This window comes from Colobus angolensis, unplaced genomic scaffold, assembly GCF_000951035.1.
Source record: "Colobus angolensis palliatus isolate OR3802 unplaced genomic scaffold, Cang.pa_1.0 Scaffold41, whole genome shotgun sequence".
NCBI classification, from domain to species: Eukaryota; Metazoa; Chordata; class Mammalia; order Primates; family Cercopithecidae; genus Colobus; species Colobus angolensis.
The window spans coordinates 15,469,632-15,486,215 of NW_012117488.1; the positions used below are offsets into that span (position 1 = coordinate 15,469,632).

Genomic DNA, 16,584 nt, shown 5'->3' on the forward strand with positions numbered 1-16,584 from the left:
TTGTTATTAACAGGTTTGGCAAACATCGAAAAGATGACAAGATTGAGAAAACGGGTAAAATAAAAATACAGGAATCCTTTACGTCAGAAGAGGAGAGGATGCGAATGAAGCAGGAACAGGAGAGGTAGACTTCAGTTACTTGATTAAACCTCCTTAGAAAGAGGTTCTTTTTTTTTTTTCTTTCTACTTTCTTCTTTTTTAATGTAAAGATTTTGCATTTAATTACTCTTTATATTTCCTGTATCAACCCAAATATTGATGGTTGTGAGTGAATATACTGTAAAGAGAGATTTAAAAAAAAACCAAAAACTTATATGTATTTGTGACATCAAAGTGGATTTTAATTGCTTTAGTTAAGATCTTTTGCATAGGAAATAGAACAGCATATTAGATGAATAAATAAACATTAATACTGAATTTATGATTTTTTTAAAATAACACAAAAAGTACTTAAAATCCTGCCTCACTGATTTGTGGATATTTACTATACTATAATAATTTTAAAGAAATACTCTTCTGGAAATAAAACTCTTCGAATTTTTATATCACACTTTATAAGTATAATAATAATTCAGGAGGCTGTTATTCATTATGTTGTTTTTCTTTCAAACCTGACACTTACTTCTTGATTCTCCTTCTATTTCACCATCTTCACATTTTGTGACATTTTCCACTTAAGTTTTCCATGTCTTCCAGATAGATTGTTACCTATTGTTGAATCATTTCCATGTTGAGAACTTAAAGACCAGTGAAACGAATGAAAAGAGTTACTCTAAGCAGGCACTCGAAAACCATTTTTCTAAGTGATTAGAATTTTTCTCATTATAATTCCAGGGGGTGAGAAAGCCATCTCACACTTTTGTTATTAGAGTTTACAGGCTCATAGTGAGCTTCTCTCTGTCATCACATTTCATTTTCTAAGCACCCAGAGTGAGAGGTACTATGCCTGTTTTACTTTGAGTAATCTGGGATTTCAGTGAGTTTCTGGTACCTTCATGAAGGTTATAAAGCCAAGTACTGTCCATAGCTAGGACTGCAGCCCAGCATCTTTAAGATTAAGTCCAGTATTCCTACCATAATTCTAAAGCTAGGATGCTTTTACTCTAATACTTAATGGATGAAAGAACTGAAAATGGGATCCTACAACAGTTTTATTTAAAAGAGATTAGTGTTTGTGTATTTTTTCATTCATCGTTCTAATACCTCTAAGGGTTTGTTTGAGTAGAATGGTTACTCTGAGTCTCCGTAGCTTTTCAGGGTAGAAAATGTATGAGGGAAAAATACAGATTTTAAATTTATGAAGCAAGTGTGCTGGTTCTTCCTCAATTTTTATTTTTAAAAAATCATTTCATCTTGCTTTATAGGACTCTTTCTATTTTTTCATCAATTTTGGGATTCCCAAACTTATTAGTGAACTCACTGTTTTGGGGTTTGGGTGCATAGTGTTCCTTAGTGTGCATGCCATAGCATTTAGTGACTCAGAATTATAAACTTCCATCCTAGAAGAGTTTCTTCTCCCCTAAAGGAGGAGACTATACCAGGTAAATGTATGAACTCAGATTCATCCACAGGCAGATATGTAATTTAGAGAGTAATCTCAGTGACAGAAACATTATACCTCCCCCTATATCTTGATACCTGCCACAGGGGATAGATAGCTTCATTAATCCTGTACTATTTTTCATCTTCTAAATATTCTTTGCAGTTTAAGGTGACTGCTGTGTTTCCATGTAGAATTCTATCAGCGTTTTCCAAAATACTTTTATGATGCTTAGTCAAATATTTCCAGCCAAACAATGATTTTTACATAATGGTTTCACTTGTATTATTAATTTGCCTAAGGCACAGTTCACTTCTCAGTTTTGCTTTTAATTTCCATCTCTGTACCTCTAATGATGCAGTACTTCTGGGAACTAGGTTGATCATAATGAATTTACAATGTACAGGAGGCCTAAAATAAAAATCTTTCAGGGTCAAGGAACAAGTGAATGGTCCATTAAAAAAATCAATTAGGCTCATAATTTAAGAAAATTATTACACTTTGACTTTGTATTTCAATAACAACTTTTTGCAAGTATGTTTTATTTAAACTCATGGATTTTATAATAGAGCAAGTGAATGCAAGAAACAGACTGAACTACGAAGTGGAGTAGGTTTGGCGCTTGTGTTTTAATAGGGCAAGCCTTCTTCCATATGTCCTCCTTTCTGTTCTGCCTGTAGTATTGGCAGTGTTCTTTTTGAGAATGGAAACTGCAGCTTCGTTGAAAAAATTTTGACTGGAGGAATCAATAAAAATAAATAAACCACAACTTATATTCTCCTTACAACCTTTCCCTCACTGCTGACTAGTAGTGAAATATCTCCTGGGATATTATTTACCACTGTAGCTATTTGAATTCCAAAAATTATTTTGGCTGGTTCCATATAAAATTAGAGAACTCAACATTCCCCCATGAGTTATTATTGTCCACAAACCAAAACTTTTTTTGCCTGTATACATCTGTGAATCCTGAATATTGCTCAAGATATAAATACTGAAAAACTAAAAGGGCTATGAATATAATTTTAAATGTTTTTTTTCAATGTTAAGATCTATTTAGATGGTGACAATAAACTAGATTGTTCTGAGCAGGGTCCAAAATTAAGTTTGACTTCAATCTTGCTGACCTCCTTTCCTTTCCGTCACTCGCTACCAACACTGTGAGTTTGCCATCCATGTGGGAGAAATGGACTAGGAAGATCACTGTATGGATCTGTGCTCCGCTCTGCTAGCCCTGCCCTGCCCTGCCTCAGACTAGAGCCTCCATGAGTACAGTCTTCTTGAGAAGCGAGGAGTCTGGGCATGATGCCAAGGGGGAAGGTAACGGGTTTTCTGACGTGCTGTTTTTGACTTCTGATTCTGTAGCACTGGACCTAGGTACCCTATCTTTTCAGAGATGCTGTTGGCTGCATTGGAGATAGACTGGAAAACTAAGCAAAAATGTGAATTCAGTGCTTCGTCCCTCTGACTTGTGTTTCAGGCATGCCTAGGGACAGCACCTCTACTGATTCATTTCCACCACATGAAAGGTTTAGGCACCAAACTCAAAACAGAACATGCTCCAATTAAGTGATCTACGTAACTTCAGGTCTACTTAGCCTCCCATACAAAGCCCAGTGGTAGATTTCTCTGTTGACCAAGCATCACAAATAACATGTTGGCTTTCTGTTGTTTTTACTCCAGTGATACCTCCATGTATTTTTAAATGGTAGTATATATACTGTGTGGTACAGGATTGCCCAGTGTTCAGCAGCAGAGAATGTGTTCTATTTACAAGTATGTTTGAGAAACACTTGTTTAAACCAGTGTATGCATATTTTTCTACTCTGTTATCTCTCAAAATTCTACCAAGTTCATGTACATTATGAGTCACCAAGATAGGAACAGAGTCACCATTCTCCAAACTTATTTCTTCTCAAAACATCCTCTCAACCCCTCACTTTTTGCTTTTCCTGGAATACTGACATCCCACAACATTCTGAGTCACTGGGGAAATACCAAGGGCAAGTAAAGACCGTTGACTCCTGGCTCAGCCGTATCCAGCTTACTCCTCCAACTGGCTGTAGAAACCAGAGTTGATTGTTTCATAGACCTGCGAGCAAGTTTAAAGCAGTGTTGTAACCTCTCTCTACTTTCTGGCTTCTGTTTTGTGGACTTAACGAAAGTATGTGCTTACCACTGCTCCTTCTTTTCCAGTTTTCTCTTTCCCACCTTTCTCACTTGTTTAAAACATTTACCTTTTTAAGCTCTAGTTCTAAGTTTATTCTAACACTGAAAACTACAGAAAAATTTGGGAGAAACCCATAAAATTACAATCAACAACAAAAAAAATGTATCTGTATTAACACACTGTTAACATACTGGTCTGTGCCATTCTAATCTTTTTTTTCCTATAAAGTACACATTTTCCACACCTATGTACTTTTAAGAAGTTGACATCTATTTTCATTTTTATTTTGCATTTTTATGCATTCTTAGAAAATCATGTTAAATGTTTTCTGGATCACGGTCAGGTCTGTGTGAACAGACAAATGGGAAAGAGGGACAGAAAGAAGGAAAGATGTTCTGAAACAAAATATTAGTTGTGATATCTGGCCAAATTTCCCAACTCTCAAATAATATTCTCCTCATGTTATTCATTCTATTAAATGAGGTTTATAATGTTAGCTGGCTTGTATTTTGTAGTTATTCAGCCATTGAAAGCTATTACAATATTATTATCTATATCTACATAGTAAGTTGTGCTTGGGAACATTTCCAGGGATACTGAATGCTTCTAGTGGAAATATGTAAAAGTTAATTAATTTCTTATGAAATCCTCCTAGTATAGAAGGAATATTTATAAATCTCCTTAGGAAATAGATGATCTGAAACTTTCCATTATTCAGTGTTCTAATCATCTTTCCAAGCCTTGTGTTTTCAGTACTAGACCATTGAACTCTTCTGTGTCCTTCAGTGGGATACTCCCCATTCTTGGTGTGTCATTTTGCAAGTTTATGTGGATTTTCTGCATGCCAATTCCTCTCTTTTTAATTTTACCAACTGCTCTCAGTAATACCTGCTTCAAGTAATTACTTGAACTTTTGACAGACGTTTTTTGTCATCTCAGTTGGTAGGATCCTTTTCAGCAGATGATACCTGTTTGTTTTCCTAACAATAATCTTTGCATTTAGATCACTTATTGTCATGCAAAAATTGCCTTTTAAAAATTAACCTTTTATGGGAAACATTTTTTCTATCCTGTAGCATCATTTTTCATGTTTCTTTGACCTCGTGAATCCTTTAGAAAAGTCATTTCTAATCAATAGTTTCAAGTGTTTTTTTTTTTAATTTTTATTGCACAGGCAAATAAGAATTTTTAAGAATCTGTTAACCTGCTTTGTAGAACGTAACTACTTAGATAAATACTTGACTGGGTGTGTTGGCTCACACCTGTAATCCTAACACTTTGTAATCCTAGCACTTTGGCAAGAGCATCACCTCAGCCCAGGAGTTCGAGGCTGCAGTGAGCTGCTGTGGTTGTGCCACTGCACTCCAGCTTGTGCGACAGAGTGAGAGCCTGTCTCTAAAAAAAAGTAAATAAATAAATAAGGAAAAAATATAGATGAATACTTGAGGAAAATTAAGCCTTAGGCATACTATATATTTGGAACTGATTTTATTGACAGATACTGCAAATGAAGTAGGAAAATGCAGTTTGATTTCTGATGAGAGCTGTCCTAGATGTATTTGGCTTAAGAGCATCTCTCTGCATTGGCAATAATTGTAGGTGCTTTAATACCCATGAAAGCCTGAACATGACTTGAGTATCTATTGAGATGTCTTTGTGTCTGTTGGTTAGGGAAATATTATTCTAATGTTTTATTAGTCAGTATAAGACAACGGTTCTTGTTGTTTCACAATATATTAAGTGTATCAGACAGTATATTAGTCTATTCTCATGCTGCTATAAGGACATACTCGAGACTCGAGACTGGGTAATTTATAAAGGAAAGAGGTCTAATTGACTCACAGTTCCACAGGGCTAGGGAGGTCTCAGGAAACTTAAAAGCATGGCAGAAGAGGAAGCAAACACGTCCTTCTTTACATGGTGGCAGGAAAGAGAAGAATGAGAGCCCAGCAAAGGGGGAAGCTTTTAAAACCATTAGATTTTAAAATGGTTTTAATAAAATCTTATAAAACCATTAGATTTTGTGAGAACTAACTCACTATCACAAGGAACAGGAGGGGAAACTGCCATGATTCAATTATCTCCACCTAGTCCCTCCCATGACACGTGGGGATTATGGGAACTACAATTCACGATGAGATTTGGGTGGGGACACAGCCAGCCCATATCAGATAGTATAAGTCTTTTTAAAATTATTACTTGAATAATGTTGTTTCCTGTCTCAGGGATCCCTTACCTTTGTTAAGAGAAAAAGATTTAAACACGTTAACATTAAAAAATTGATGTAAAGCTGCTCAGAAGGCTGAGGTGGGAGTTCGAGATCAGCCTGGGCAACATAGCAAGACTCTGTCTCTAAAAAAATTTTTTTTAATTAGTGGGGCATGGTGGTGTGCACCTGTAGTTCCAGATACTCAGGAGGCTCATGTGGGAGGATGGCTTGAGCCCAGGAATTCAATGATGAAGTGACCTATGATTATACTACTACACTCCAGCCTGGGCAACAGAGTAAGACCCCTGTCTCTGGGCAGGGGGGAAAAGATAATATAATCAATTGTTAAAATAGATGATTACAGAGCTTTGGGAAGGGGAATGATCAGTGGGGCTGGAGTTAGTAGTGACTGCTTCATAGAGATGGCAGTTTGGGAGCTAGGTCTTGTTCCCAAGAATATGTATAATTTAGCAAACTAGAAAAATTCTACCCTCAGGTTCAGTCTCCCTCCCCCTAAGCACAAAGCTTATGGAAGGTGGGTAGTCTTTCAGCTGCCTGGATTCTTCACAAGTTGTGATTGTGTTAATGGTTAGTAGTCTCCCTGTTAATGCTTTCTTTTATCTCTTTTTCAACTTCTAACCATTTTGTATTTTAAAACCGGTTTCATCTCATTTTAGCATTGAGGGATGCAAGTTAATTTTCCCTCCCACCTGTTCTAGGGAACCACTGTGTATTTCAGCAACTTGCTGAATTCTTCCTGGAATTCCAATTCTCCCCTGGAATTGGAAGTGTACCTTTAAAACAGTTGTTTTCACTCAAGAAAAGTTTTTTTGGGACCCATTTGGCATATGGAAGTCCTTTCTTCTAAGCAGCTTTTACCCAAATATGACAAAGATATTAAAATCCCACTTAAAATTGTAACTGTTATCAGAGTAAGAAATTTAGTGGATTAGTTTCTCTTTTTTGGGAATTCAGCATTGGCACCAAACTGGCAGCTTACCTACTGTTAGAGGGCAGTGGTTAGATTCACCTGGCAGGGGGAGGATCACCCAAAGGATGCATGAGTTGAGCTGCAGTATTTTTGAAGTCTGCCATCTGCTAAGTACTCTGAGGGCCAAATAAAGCCTTCCATCAGTGGACTATAACTGCTTTTGCAACAAACTGTTCCTTCCAGTTGTTTTGTAGCATAAATTTCCTTTTGCCATGAATTTGGGTTTTCTTTATTTGATCAATTTCTATAATAATGACTTTTTGAGAGAAGAAGTACTGTTGGGAAAAGATCCATGAACTGTTGTTCCCAGAATGAGGCTTCTGGATGGCAGTGCAGTAAGTTGGGGGTAAAATGTTTCCCAAAAGAGTTGATTGCAAGATCCTGAACATTGTTTTGAAGATAGTCAACAACTATCTGATATGTAGCAATCTGAAATTTATTAAAAACATTTTTTCTGTTAAACTAATATTAGTATATTCTATCTTCTGTAGACATTAACAACTTTTTTTATTAAAAATCATTAAAAGTTTCTATTGTAATCTTTAAAAAAAATACACCATGAAAAAAGAGATGTCTTGAAGCATCATAGCTTTGGAAATAGAGGTATTTGGTATGTAACTGGCAGGTTTAAGGACACCAGTGGTTTTCCATCCTAAGGAGTTTGGTCCCTTCGGTGGTGTTTCCCATACCTGGTACCTTTTCTGGATGTATAAAGACTATACTTTATGTTCATAAAAAGTTCTTTCATCTTATTCTACTGCAATTAGTGCTAAAAGCCATTTATTGTAAAAGCAAAAATACTAATGAATAGAAATGTTACAAAAACAGAAGCCTTGTGTGTTTTATCTTCATCGAGCGTCATCCATTTTAATTAGAGAAAAGGGGAGTGAACACTGTGACAAGAGCCTGGAATTAAAATCATTAATTGATGTCAAGCTGAAGAGAGACTGTTAGCATGAATATTAGTGACAGCAGGAAAGAAATTAACCTTATTACTTTATTTAGTATATTACATTATTTTGTGTATTATTCTTTATGCAGGTTCGAGGCAATTTCATTATCATAATGGAAGACTGTTTTTTTTTGTTTTTTTTTTTACAAAAAGGAAAGATGTATTTATGCTTGAACATAATAAGTTGAAATGATAAGTTCTTTATTAAGTTAAAAATGTCTTGATAAAAGATTTTAATTGTTTGGTTTTTTTTTTTTTTTTCAATTTTCAAGGATAGGAAACAGTATAAATGTTGTCCATCAATGTCAGGTGGTACAACTGCCTGTGATAATCTGAACCTCAGAATAGTTCCTTTTAGAACTAGGAAGGACTTACTGAAATGTTTAAAGCAGAAGACATTTATGTCTTTTGCTGGGTTTTGGACTAATCAGTTGCTTCTGTCATTGTTGAGGTTTGGCCTGAGATACATGGGATAGAGAATGCTGAACAACAATCTGACTGTTGAGAAAAATGTGTGACTCTTACATCTTGGAGATAATTTGTGACCTCAGGGTTACAATAAAAGAGTAAGTGGGGTATGCTTTTATAGCCCTGGCCATCTGGATCCATTAAGGGCTCAACTGCAAGATACTCACTGTCTTTTCAAAGTTTCCCTAAGAAGTCATGTTATTTTTATGAGGACACCAAACATGTTTTTTTTCCTGAGCCAAATATTTTCTTACTGGAATACATTTCTCCACAGAGTGGAAATACATAACATGCAAATATAACCTTTTGGTTGTGTTAGAAAGTTCATTTTCTCACTTTGTAACAAGACATTCAAATATCAAAGAATGTAATAAATTCAGTTGTGTCTTTTGTTAATTTTGCTTGTGAATCGCCACTAAAATTTATGAAAATCACAGTGCATGCCTAGTTTCAAAAGTCTACTCTAAAGTGCTATTTGTACAGCAAGCCTTATTAGCATTAATTTCTAGAATGAACTTGATAATGCACATTAGTTCAGGCTACTGACCAGATCTGTTAGCCTTTTGTGGCAGTAGTTCTACCTGGTGGACCACACGTATGCTATACTTTTATTCTAAGGTTTTCGTCACCAGTGTAAGCTGCCACATTGGAAAGCAGTGATGCAGGTTTTAGAACTTTGGGGATGACATTATTGGTAATGACAAGATAAGCAGTACAAATACAATTCCTTCATTATTGGAGCCTTGAGGGAAAAAGTCAGTGCTTCTGGAAGGTATTACAGATGGGGCTTTAATGTTTATTAGACTCGATGACTGGTGGTCATTAGTCATAATGTACAAATTTGGGTAAAAGAAGGCAGTTGAGATCTCGGCTTTATAAATAGTACTTCATGTTGGGCACTTCTTTTGAGAGACTGACTTGTTAGAAATTGACCACTAATTAATATTATTTTGTGTCTTTTGGAACAAAACAACATTCAAATCCAGGCCCCATCAGTAATATAATGAAACTGATGTACAAGAAGTTTGGGGAGATTATTTAGGTTTGTGCCTCCCTTGAAAAGAGTGTGTTCCTATTCTCTTTCTGATAGCTTTCTTTCTTAAGAGGGATGCATTTTCTGACATAGGTAAGCTGGATTTTTCACTTTTAATGAATTGAGCTTCATGTATCATAGAGTTTAGTCATTAACAAATCAGTCTGAGCCATTCTCTTTGATTTTTGAGGGTTCTCCAAATTCAGAAATTTCAGCTTTATATTTATATAATTATACTTAGGTCTGTTGTGTTCCTTCAAATTTCTTCAGTTTGCCAAACTTCAAGACTTAAGTGAATGCCTAGTCACCCTGGATATTACCTATGATTAAGTGATTGACGAATAGTGACCAAATATCATAGTATAGTGGGTTGTCAGATAAGCGATCATAATTGAGTTTAAAACTAATATCCATTGAATGTAAGAAAGAACTCATTTTCTTCTTTCTGCTAGTGATTTCTGGCCAAATCCAGAGTCAAAAAGATATTATGGTGCAAATAATAAAATTATCTCCTAACTCCTATCAACTTGCCATATGGGTAGCTAGTATTTAGTGGTAACCAGCTTTTATAATAGCATCCTTAACTGTCATTGTTAAATAGCATAATTAAGTAGCATCTATAATTGCTCTTAAATGGATAAATGGAGTAAAACTTTAAAAAATGTCTAGTAGAATTTTAGCTAAATTTGACATTAGAATTTGAGTTGCCATTTCTCCTGTCGGTATTCTGTCTGTAGAACTTACAGTCTCAGAGTTGTTAGAATCTAGTAACAGTCCTGATAAAAGTTTCTAACTTTCTAATATTCGCTTATGAGGTAAGAAAGTCATTGATTGTCACCTCAGGAAATAAGGTTCTCCTAGGGTGTTTTGGGGAACATGAGAAGCAGTTTTGGTTGCCCCAGTGGCTGGGGGACACTACTGGATTACATGTGGCTGTGACCAGTTCCGGTGAAAGTCCTGCATGGTGACAAATAGCCCCTTCTCAAATGTCATTGGGTCCTGTTGAGAAACACTGAACTAGGTGAATTTATGTACTTTTTATAGCTGGGAGAGAAGAAAAGTCAGACAAATTTGATTTCCTGTATTCAAAATTGGAAAACAAGAGTGCGGTGATGGTGATACACTAGATACAAGAAAGAAACAAGGAAAATGCAAAGTTTGCTTATAATGCTATGTGACAATTTTCTGTCTTTAAAAAACTTTCAAGTTTGTAATAATTTTAGATTCATATGAAGTTATGAATATAGTACAGAGAGGTCCTATGTACCCTTCATCCATTTTCCCCAATGGTTAAGTTAGATAACTGTAGTACAGCATCAAAACCAGGAAATTTGCATTGGTATAGGGTATGTGTAGTTCGGTCATCACCTGTGCACGTTAGTGTGTCCACTCCTACAGTGAAGAAACAGAACTATTTCATCACAGAGGCCTTCCTCTGTAGCTAACCCCTAGCCATCCCTAACCTGTTCACCAACTCCATACTTTTGTCATTTTGAAAATGTTATGTAAGTGAAATCATATACGACCTGTGAGATTGGCTGGACTTCTTTTCATGTCACATAATGCCCTTGAGACAGATTCAAGTTGCTATATGTATCACTAGTCTGTTTATTCGTACAGCTGAGTAATATTCTGTGATATGGACATACCCCAGTTTTGTTGTTTTTTTCTTTAACTATTCCCCTATTGTGGGCTATTTTGGGTGTTTCCAGTATTTAAATATTACAAATAAGGTAATATTTGTCAATGAACAATTGCATACAGATTTTTGCTTTGACATAAGTTTTCACACCTTTGGGATAAGTACCTGGAGGCACAATTGCTGGACAGTATGATAAGTACATGTTTAATTTTTAAACATACTACCAGGCTGTTTTCCAGGGTGACAGTACCATTTTAAATTTCCAACTGCAATGTATGAGAAGCCCAGTTTCCCTACATCCATGGCTGCATTTGGTATTGTCACTGTTTTTTATTTTAACCAATCAGGTGTGTAGTAATAGCTCATCATGGTCTTACTTGCATTTCCCTAATAACTGGTGGTGTTGAACATCTTTTCACATGCTTGTCATCCATATTTCCTCTTCAGTAAAACATCTCTTTGTGTCTTTTGCCATTTTCTAATTGGATTGTTTTCTCATTGTTGAGGTTTCAAGGTTTTTGTTTGTTTGTTTGAGTCAGGATCTTGCTGTGTCACACGGGCTGGAGTGCAGTGGCACAATCATGGTTCACTGCAGTCTCGGCCTCCAGGGCCCAGGCAATCCTCTCACCTCAGCTGAGTAGCTGGGATTACAGGCGTGCACCACCATGCCCAGCTAATTTTTGCATTTTTTGTAGAGACAGGGTTTTACTGTGTTGCCTAGGCTGGTCCCGAACTCCTGGGCTCAAGCAACACACCCATATCAGCATCCTAAAGTGCTGGGATTACAGGTATGAGTCGAGTGAAAGGGACTGAGTATTTTAAAAAATATTTCCTGGATATGAGTCCTTTGTCAGATACGTGCCTCGCAAATATTTTTTTCAAGTCTGTACTTATTTTTTCATCTTCTAATTAGAGCTTTTCATAGAGGAAAAGTTTTTTTTATGTCAGTGATGTCCAATTTATATACTTTTAAAATTTTATGGATAATGATTTTGGTATTAGTCCTAAAAACCCTTCACCACGTGCTAGTTCCTAAAGAATTCCTTACATTTTTTCTTAAATTTTATACTTTTACGTTTACATTTAAACCTGTGATCCATTTTGAGTTAATTTTTTAGTAAGGTCTGACATTTATTTTTCCTTTTCTTTTTGCATATGGCTATCTCATGGCTCCTGCACCATTGGTTGAAAAAACTATTTTATTACATTGAATTGTTTTTGATGCAGCATTGTGTAGTTTTCAACGTGTATATCTTACACAGATCTACATAAACTAAAGTTTGGCTTATAGATGTGTATCTATGTGTTGTGTTTTGTTAGGGTTTATAAATAGCATTGCATTTTTTATTTCAGTGACTATGTGTTCATTGCCAGCATATGGAAAATACAATGGGTTTTTATATGTTAATCTTGTATCCTCTGACTTTGCTGAACTTGCTTTTTAGTTCTGGGAGATTTTTGTAGATTCTTTGGAATTTTCCATGTAGATCATCATGTCATTTGCAAGTAAGAAGCATTTTATTTCTTTCTTTTCAATCTGTGTACTTTTATTTCCTTTTCTAGGCTTATTGCATTGCCTAGAACTTCCAACACTATGTGGAATTACAGTGGTAGGAGCACACATCCTTAGTTTATCATAGGGAAAGCATTCAGTCTTCCCCATTATGCGCGATGGAACCTGTCAGCTTTTGGGAGATGCTCTTAAGTTTAGGAAGTTTCACTTTATTTCTAGTTTTCTGAAGGTTTTCTGACATGATGGGTGTTTAATTTTGTCAAATGCTTCTTCTGCATCAATTGATATAATCATGTAACTTTTCTTCTTTGATCTGTTAATATGATAGATTGTAGTAATTGATTTTTGAATATTGAACCAGGCTTGAATTTCTGCAGTAAACACCATTTGGTCATGGTATATATTTTCTTTTGTATATTGCTGAATTTCATTTACTAATATTTCATTAAGGGTTTTTGCTTTCATATTCATGAGGAATATTGGCCTATAGCTTTCTTTTCTTTCTTTCTTTTTTTTTGCTGCTCTCTTTATCTGATTTTGGTATCTTTTCTGGATTTTTTTTGAATATGTATTTATGTATTGTTTATGCTAGCAGAGGTCCACTTCAAACATGAAAAGAAATAACTGCAATAAAAGATTAAACTCAGTCTAAAGTATTGCTTTGTAGAAGTAAGATTTTACTGCATTTAAGTGTATATTTAAATTTGTAAGTATATAAAGGAGTTTTTTTCCATTAAAATTCTATTGAGGGATAAAAATTATTTCCAGGTAACTAAGATTGACTTAGGGTGTAAATTATGTCAATATATTATAAGTTGAAAAGAATGTTGTACCAAATAGTTTAGTAAAATCATAGTAAACTAAATGTAGCTTCAGTAAAGGTGAACATTTAGGTTTGTTTCTTAGTTGTAATGTAGGCAAGTTTTACTTCAGAATTCGACTGGATACATGCCTTCTACTCCTTAATTTAAGGATTCCCCATTTCTGTATGCATCCCGTAAAATGAGAGTCGATGTCATCAAGCTGAGATCCTCTTTTGCCAGTAATGAAGAGTTATAGTGTAGATTCATGTTTAAGCTTCATAGTATGTTGAATGTTTATGGTGTATTAATAATGAGTAAGATATATATATATATATATTACATATAAACATTTTCATATACAAAGTGTATGTAACTTTTAAAAAATTATTTCTTGCCTTAAACAAATTCATGAGTAATACCCAAGTAGATGCCAGAAATGATCTGTTCCTTGTGAGTTTTTTTTTTTTTTTTTTTTTTTTGAGACGGAGTCTCGCTCTGTCTCCCAGGCTGGAGTGCAGTGGCGCGATCTTGGCTCACTGCAAGCTCCGCCTCCTGGGTTCACGCCATTCTCCTGCCTCAGCCTCCTGAGTAGCTGGGACTACAGGCGCCCGCCACCATGCCTGGCTAATTTTTTGTATTTTTAGTAGAGACAGGGTTTCACTGTGTTAGCCAGGATGGTCTCGATCTCCTGACCTTGTGATCTGCCCGTCTCGGCCTTCCAAAGTGCTGGGATTACAGGCGTGAGCCACCGCGCCTGGCCCCTTGTGAGTTTTTAAAGCTAGTTAATAAGTGAAAATTTAAACTTAAGATTTAAATTATGGCCAGGCATGGTGGCTCACACTTGTAATCCCAGCACTTTGGGAGGCTGAGGCGGGAGGATCACTTGAGGTCAGGAGTTTGAGACCAGCCTGGCCAACACGGTGAAACCCCATCTCTACTGAAAATACAAAAATTAGCCAGGCATGGTGGTGCACACCTGTAATCCCTGCTACTTGGCAGGCTAGGGCACAAGAATCGCTTGAACCTGGGAGGCGGAGGTTGCAGTGAGCCAAGATCTCATGCCACTGCACCAGCCTGGGGAACAGAGTGAGACTCTGTCTCAAAAAAAAAAGATTTAAATTATGACTGCAATCTTGTTGACATGAACAAAGGGTATCTAAAATTATTCTTTTTGAGCATCCATAGCATTACTTAACAGTCTACAATGTGTATGACCTATCATTTACACCACTGATCTTCTATAGCTGCATGAAATAAGATACATTTTACAACATATTTTAATGAATGTTTCTATATGCAATTCCTCAAAAAGGAAAGGTTTCTCTTATTTCAGCTTTGTTCTGATTTCATAGGATTCAAGCCAAAACTCGAGAATTTAGGGAACGACAAGCTCGAGAGCGTGACTATGCTGAAATCCAAGATTTTCATCGGACGTTTGGCTGTGATGATGAGTTGATGTATGGGGGAGTTTCTTCTTATGAAGGTTCCATGGCTCTCAACACTAGACCTCAGAGCCCACGAGAAGGGCATATGATGGATGCTTTGTATGCCCAAGTCAAGAAGCCACGGAATTCCAAACCCTCACCTGTAGACAGGTAGGCGCCAGGGGCAATCATGGTATTGCTTCCAAATCAACTTTTATATAGCTTCTGACAAGGGAGTAGACCGTTCATCAATCCTCAAACCAGAATTGCCTTTTATTAATGGCCTTTTTTAAAGCTGTTGTGTCTAAACGTATTGAGTTTACACAAATCGAAACCTAATGGAAGGATCAGCAGAGGTTTTGATGGCTTTTCTAATGATTCCAACATATTTCATTTTGTTCCTAAGATGGTTTTATACCTGAGAACCAACCTCTAGTTTATAACTCAAATAAAAAGCCAACTTAAAATTATGACTCTTCTACTTAAGTGATACATCCTTTTATTGCTAGGAGAGCCTCTAGGTGTGGCAGTTAAGTAGATGAGGAATGACATGATTTGTTCCAATTATGATTTAGATGGATCACTTTTTTTTAGGCAGCATAACTTTATATTATGAAAGAATTGGTAAATGAGAAGAATAGTGTAGTATAACAGATTACTTATTAACAGCCACAGACCACGGGTCTGAATTATGTATAACAGTGTAGCACATAGGAGTGCAATGTTAACTGTTTTTTAATTGACACATAGTATTTTACATGTTGATGGGATACGTGTAGTATTTACATGCATAGAATGCGTAACGATCATGTCAGGGCATTTGGGGTATCCCTCAGCTTGAGTATTTATTTATCTGTTAATTGTGTTTTAATGGCTATATATTTATTTGAAATTTTAACTGAAGCAATTTTAAATAGATCTTTTCCCACTCTTTTGTTTGTATGTTCAAGCACTATGAGGAGTTTAGTTCACAAATAATCATTTCTTTTAATATCAGACATATATATGCATGTTGTTGTCATAAATGATACACTCAGCCCATCATCTCTTATAATGATTTCTAATAAGTGTTGCTCTATTTAGGAACTGGGCTTTGAACATTATGAATATCAGGTTTCATTAAAACCAGGGGCTCTCAAGCTTTAGTGCTTTAGCTTTAGTGTGTGTCAGAATCTCCTGGAGGGCTTCTTAAAACGCACATTGATGGACTCTCCCCAAATTTTGATTCAGTAGGTCTGAGGTTGAGCCCAAGAATTTTCATTTCTTACACAAGTCCAGGTTTGATGCTGGTACCATTGTTCCTGGGGATGGCACTCTAAGAACCCTCGCAAGGCTAGAGATGTACTGGAATTACTTCATCCATAGTATCCATGTGTTATTGGTTGCTATGTTTTGCACCCAGTTTGTATTTTAGCTACTTCCAGCTGTTTTTAATAGAGGTTTGCAGATGCAACAGGTAACTCTCAGGCAAACCCATGAGGAAGTATTTTTAAAAATAGCAAATGTGAAGCCGGATCTTAAGGTAAAATGCTATAGCCAGAGTATTTTGTTTGTTTTTGTTTTGTTTTGTTTTGCTTTTGTTGGGTTTTAGGTTTTCCTTATGGTCTTATGAAAATCTGTAAATCTGTTTGATACTGACTATAATGACTGAATAATGTAAGTTAACATAGGAGGTATATGGTTTATTTAGACCCCTTTGGTGTGATCACCTAGAAGGTTCACTTATTATCTAACCACAGATATGTCAGGATCCAAAGAATAAAATTATTATCAGTGACAGTGACATTTTCTTTAAAAGCTTTTACTTGGTTTCTGCCATACTTGTGAATGCTGCTTATA

General features: G+C 35.9%; 1 protein-coding gene across 1 annotated transcript in view; it reads left to right on the forward strand.

Moving 5' to 3' along the window:
* PARD3 (par-3 family cell polarity regulator) overlaps positions 1 to 16,584 on the forward strand; it is a 722,486-nt gene that overhangs the window by 547,029 nt on the left and 158,873 nt on the right. The window contains exons 21-22 of the mRNA XM_011956182.1: positions 14 to 124; positions 14,674 to 14,916. Of these exons, the coding sequence (XP_011811572.1) occupies positions 14 to 124; positions 14,674 to 14,916 (354 nt within the window). The remainder of the gene's footprint in view (positions 1 to 13; positions 125 to 14,673; positions 14,917 to 16,584) is intronic.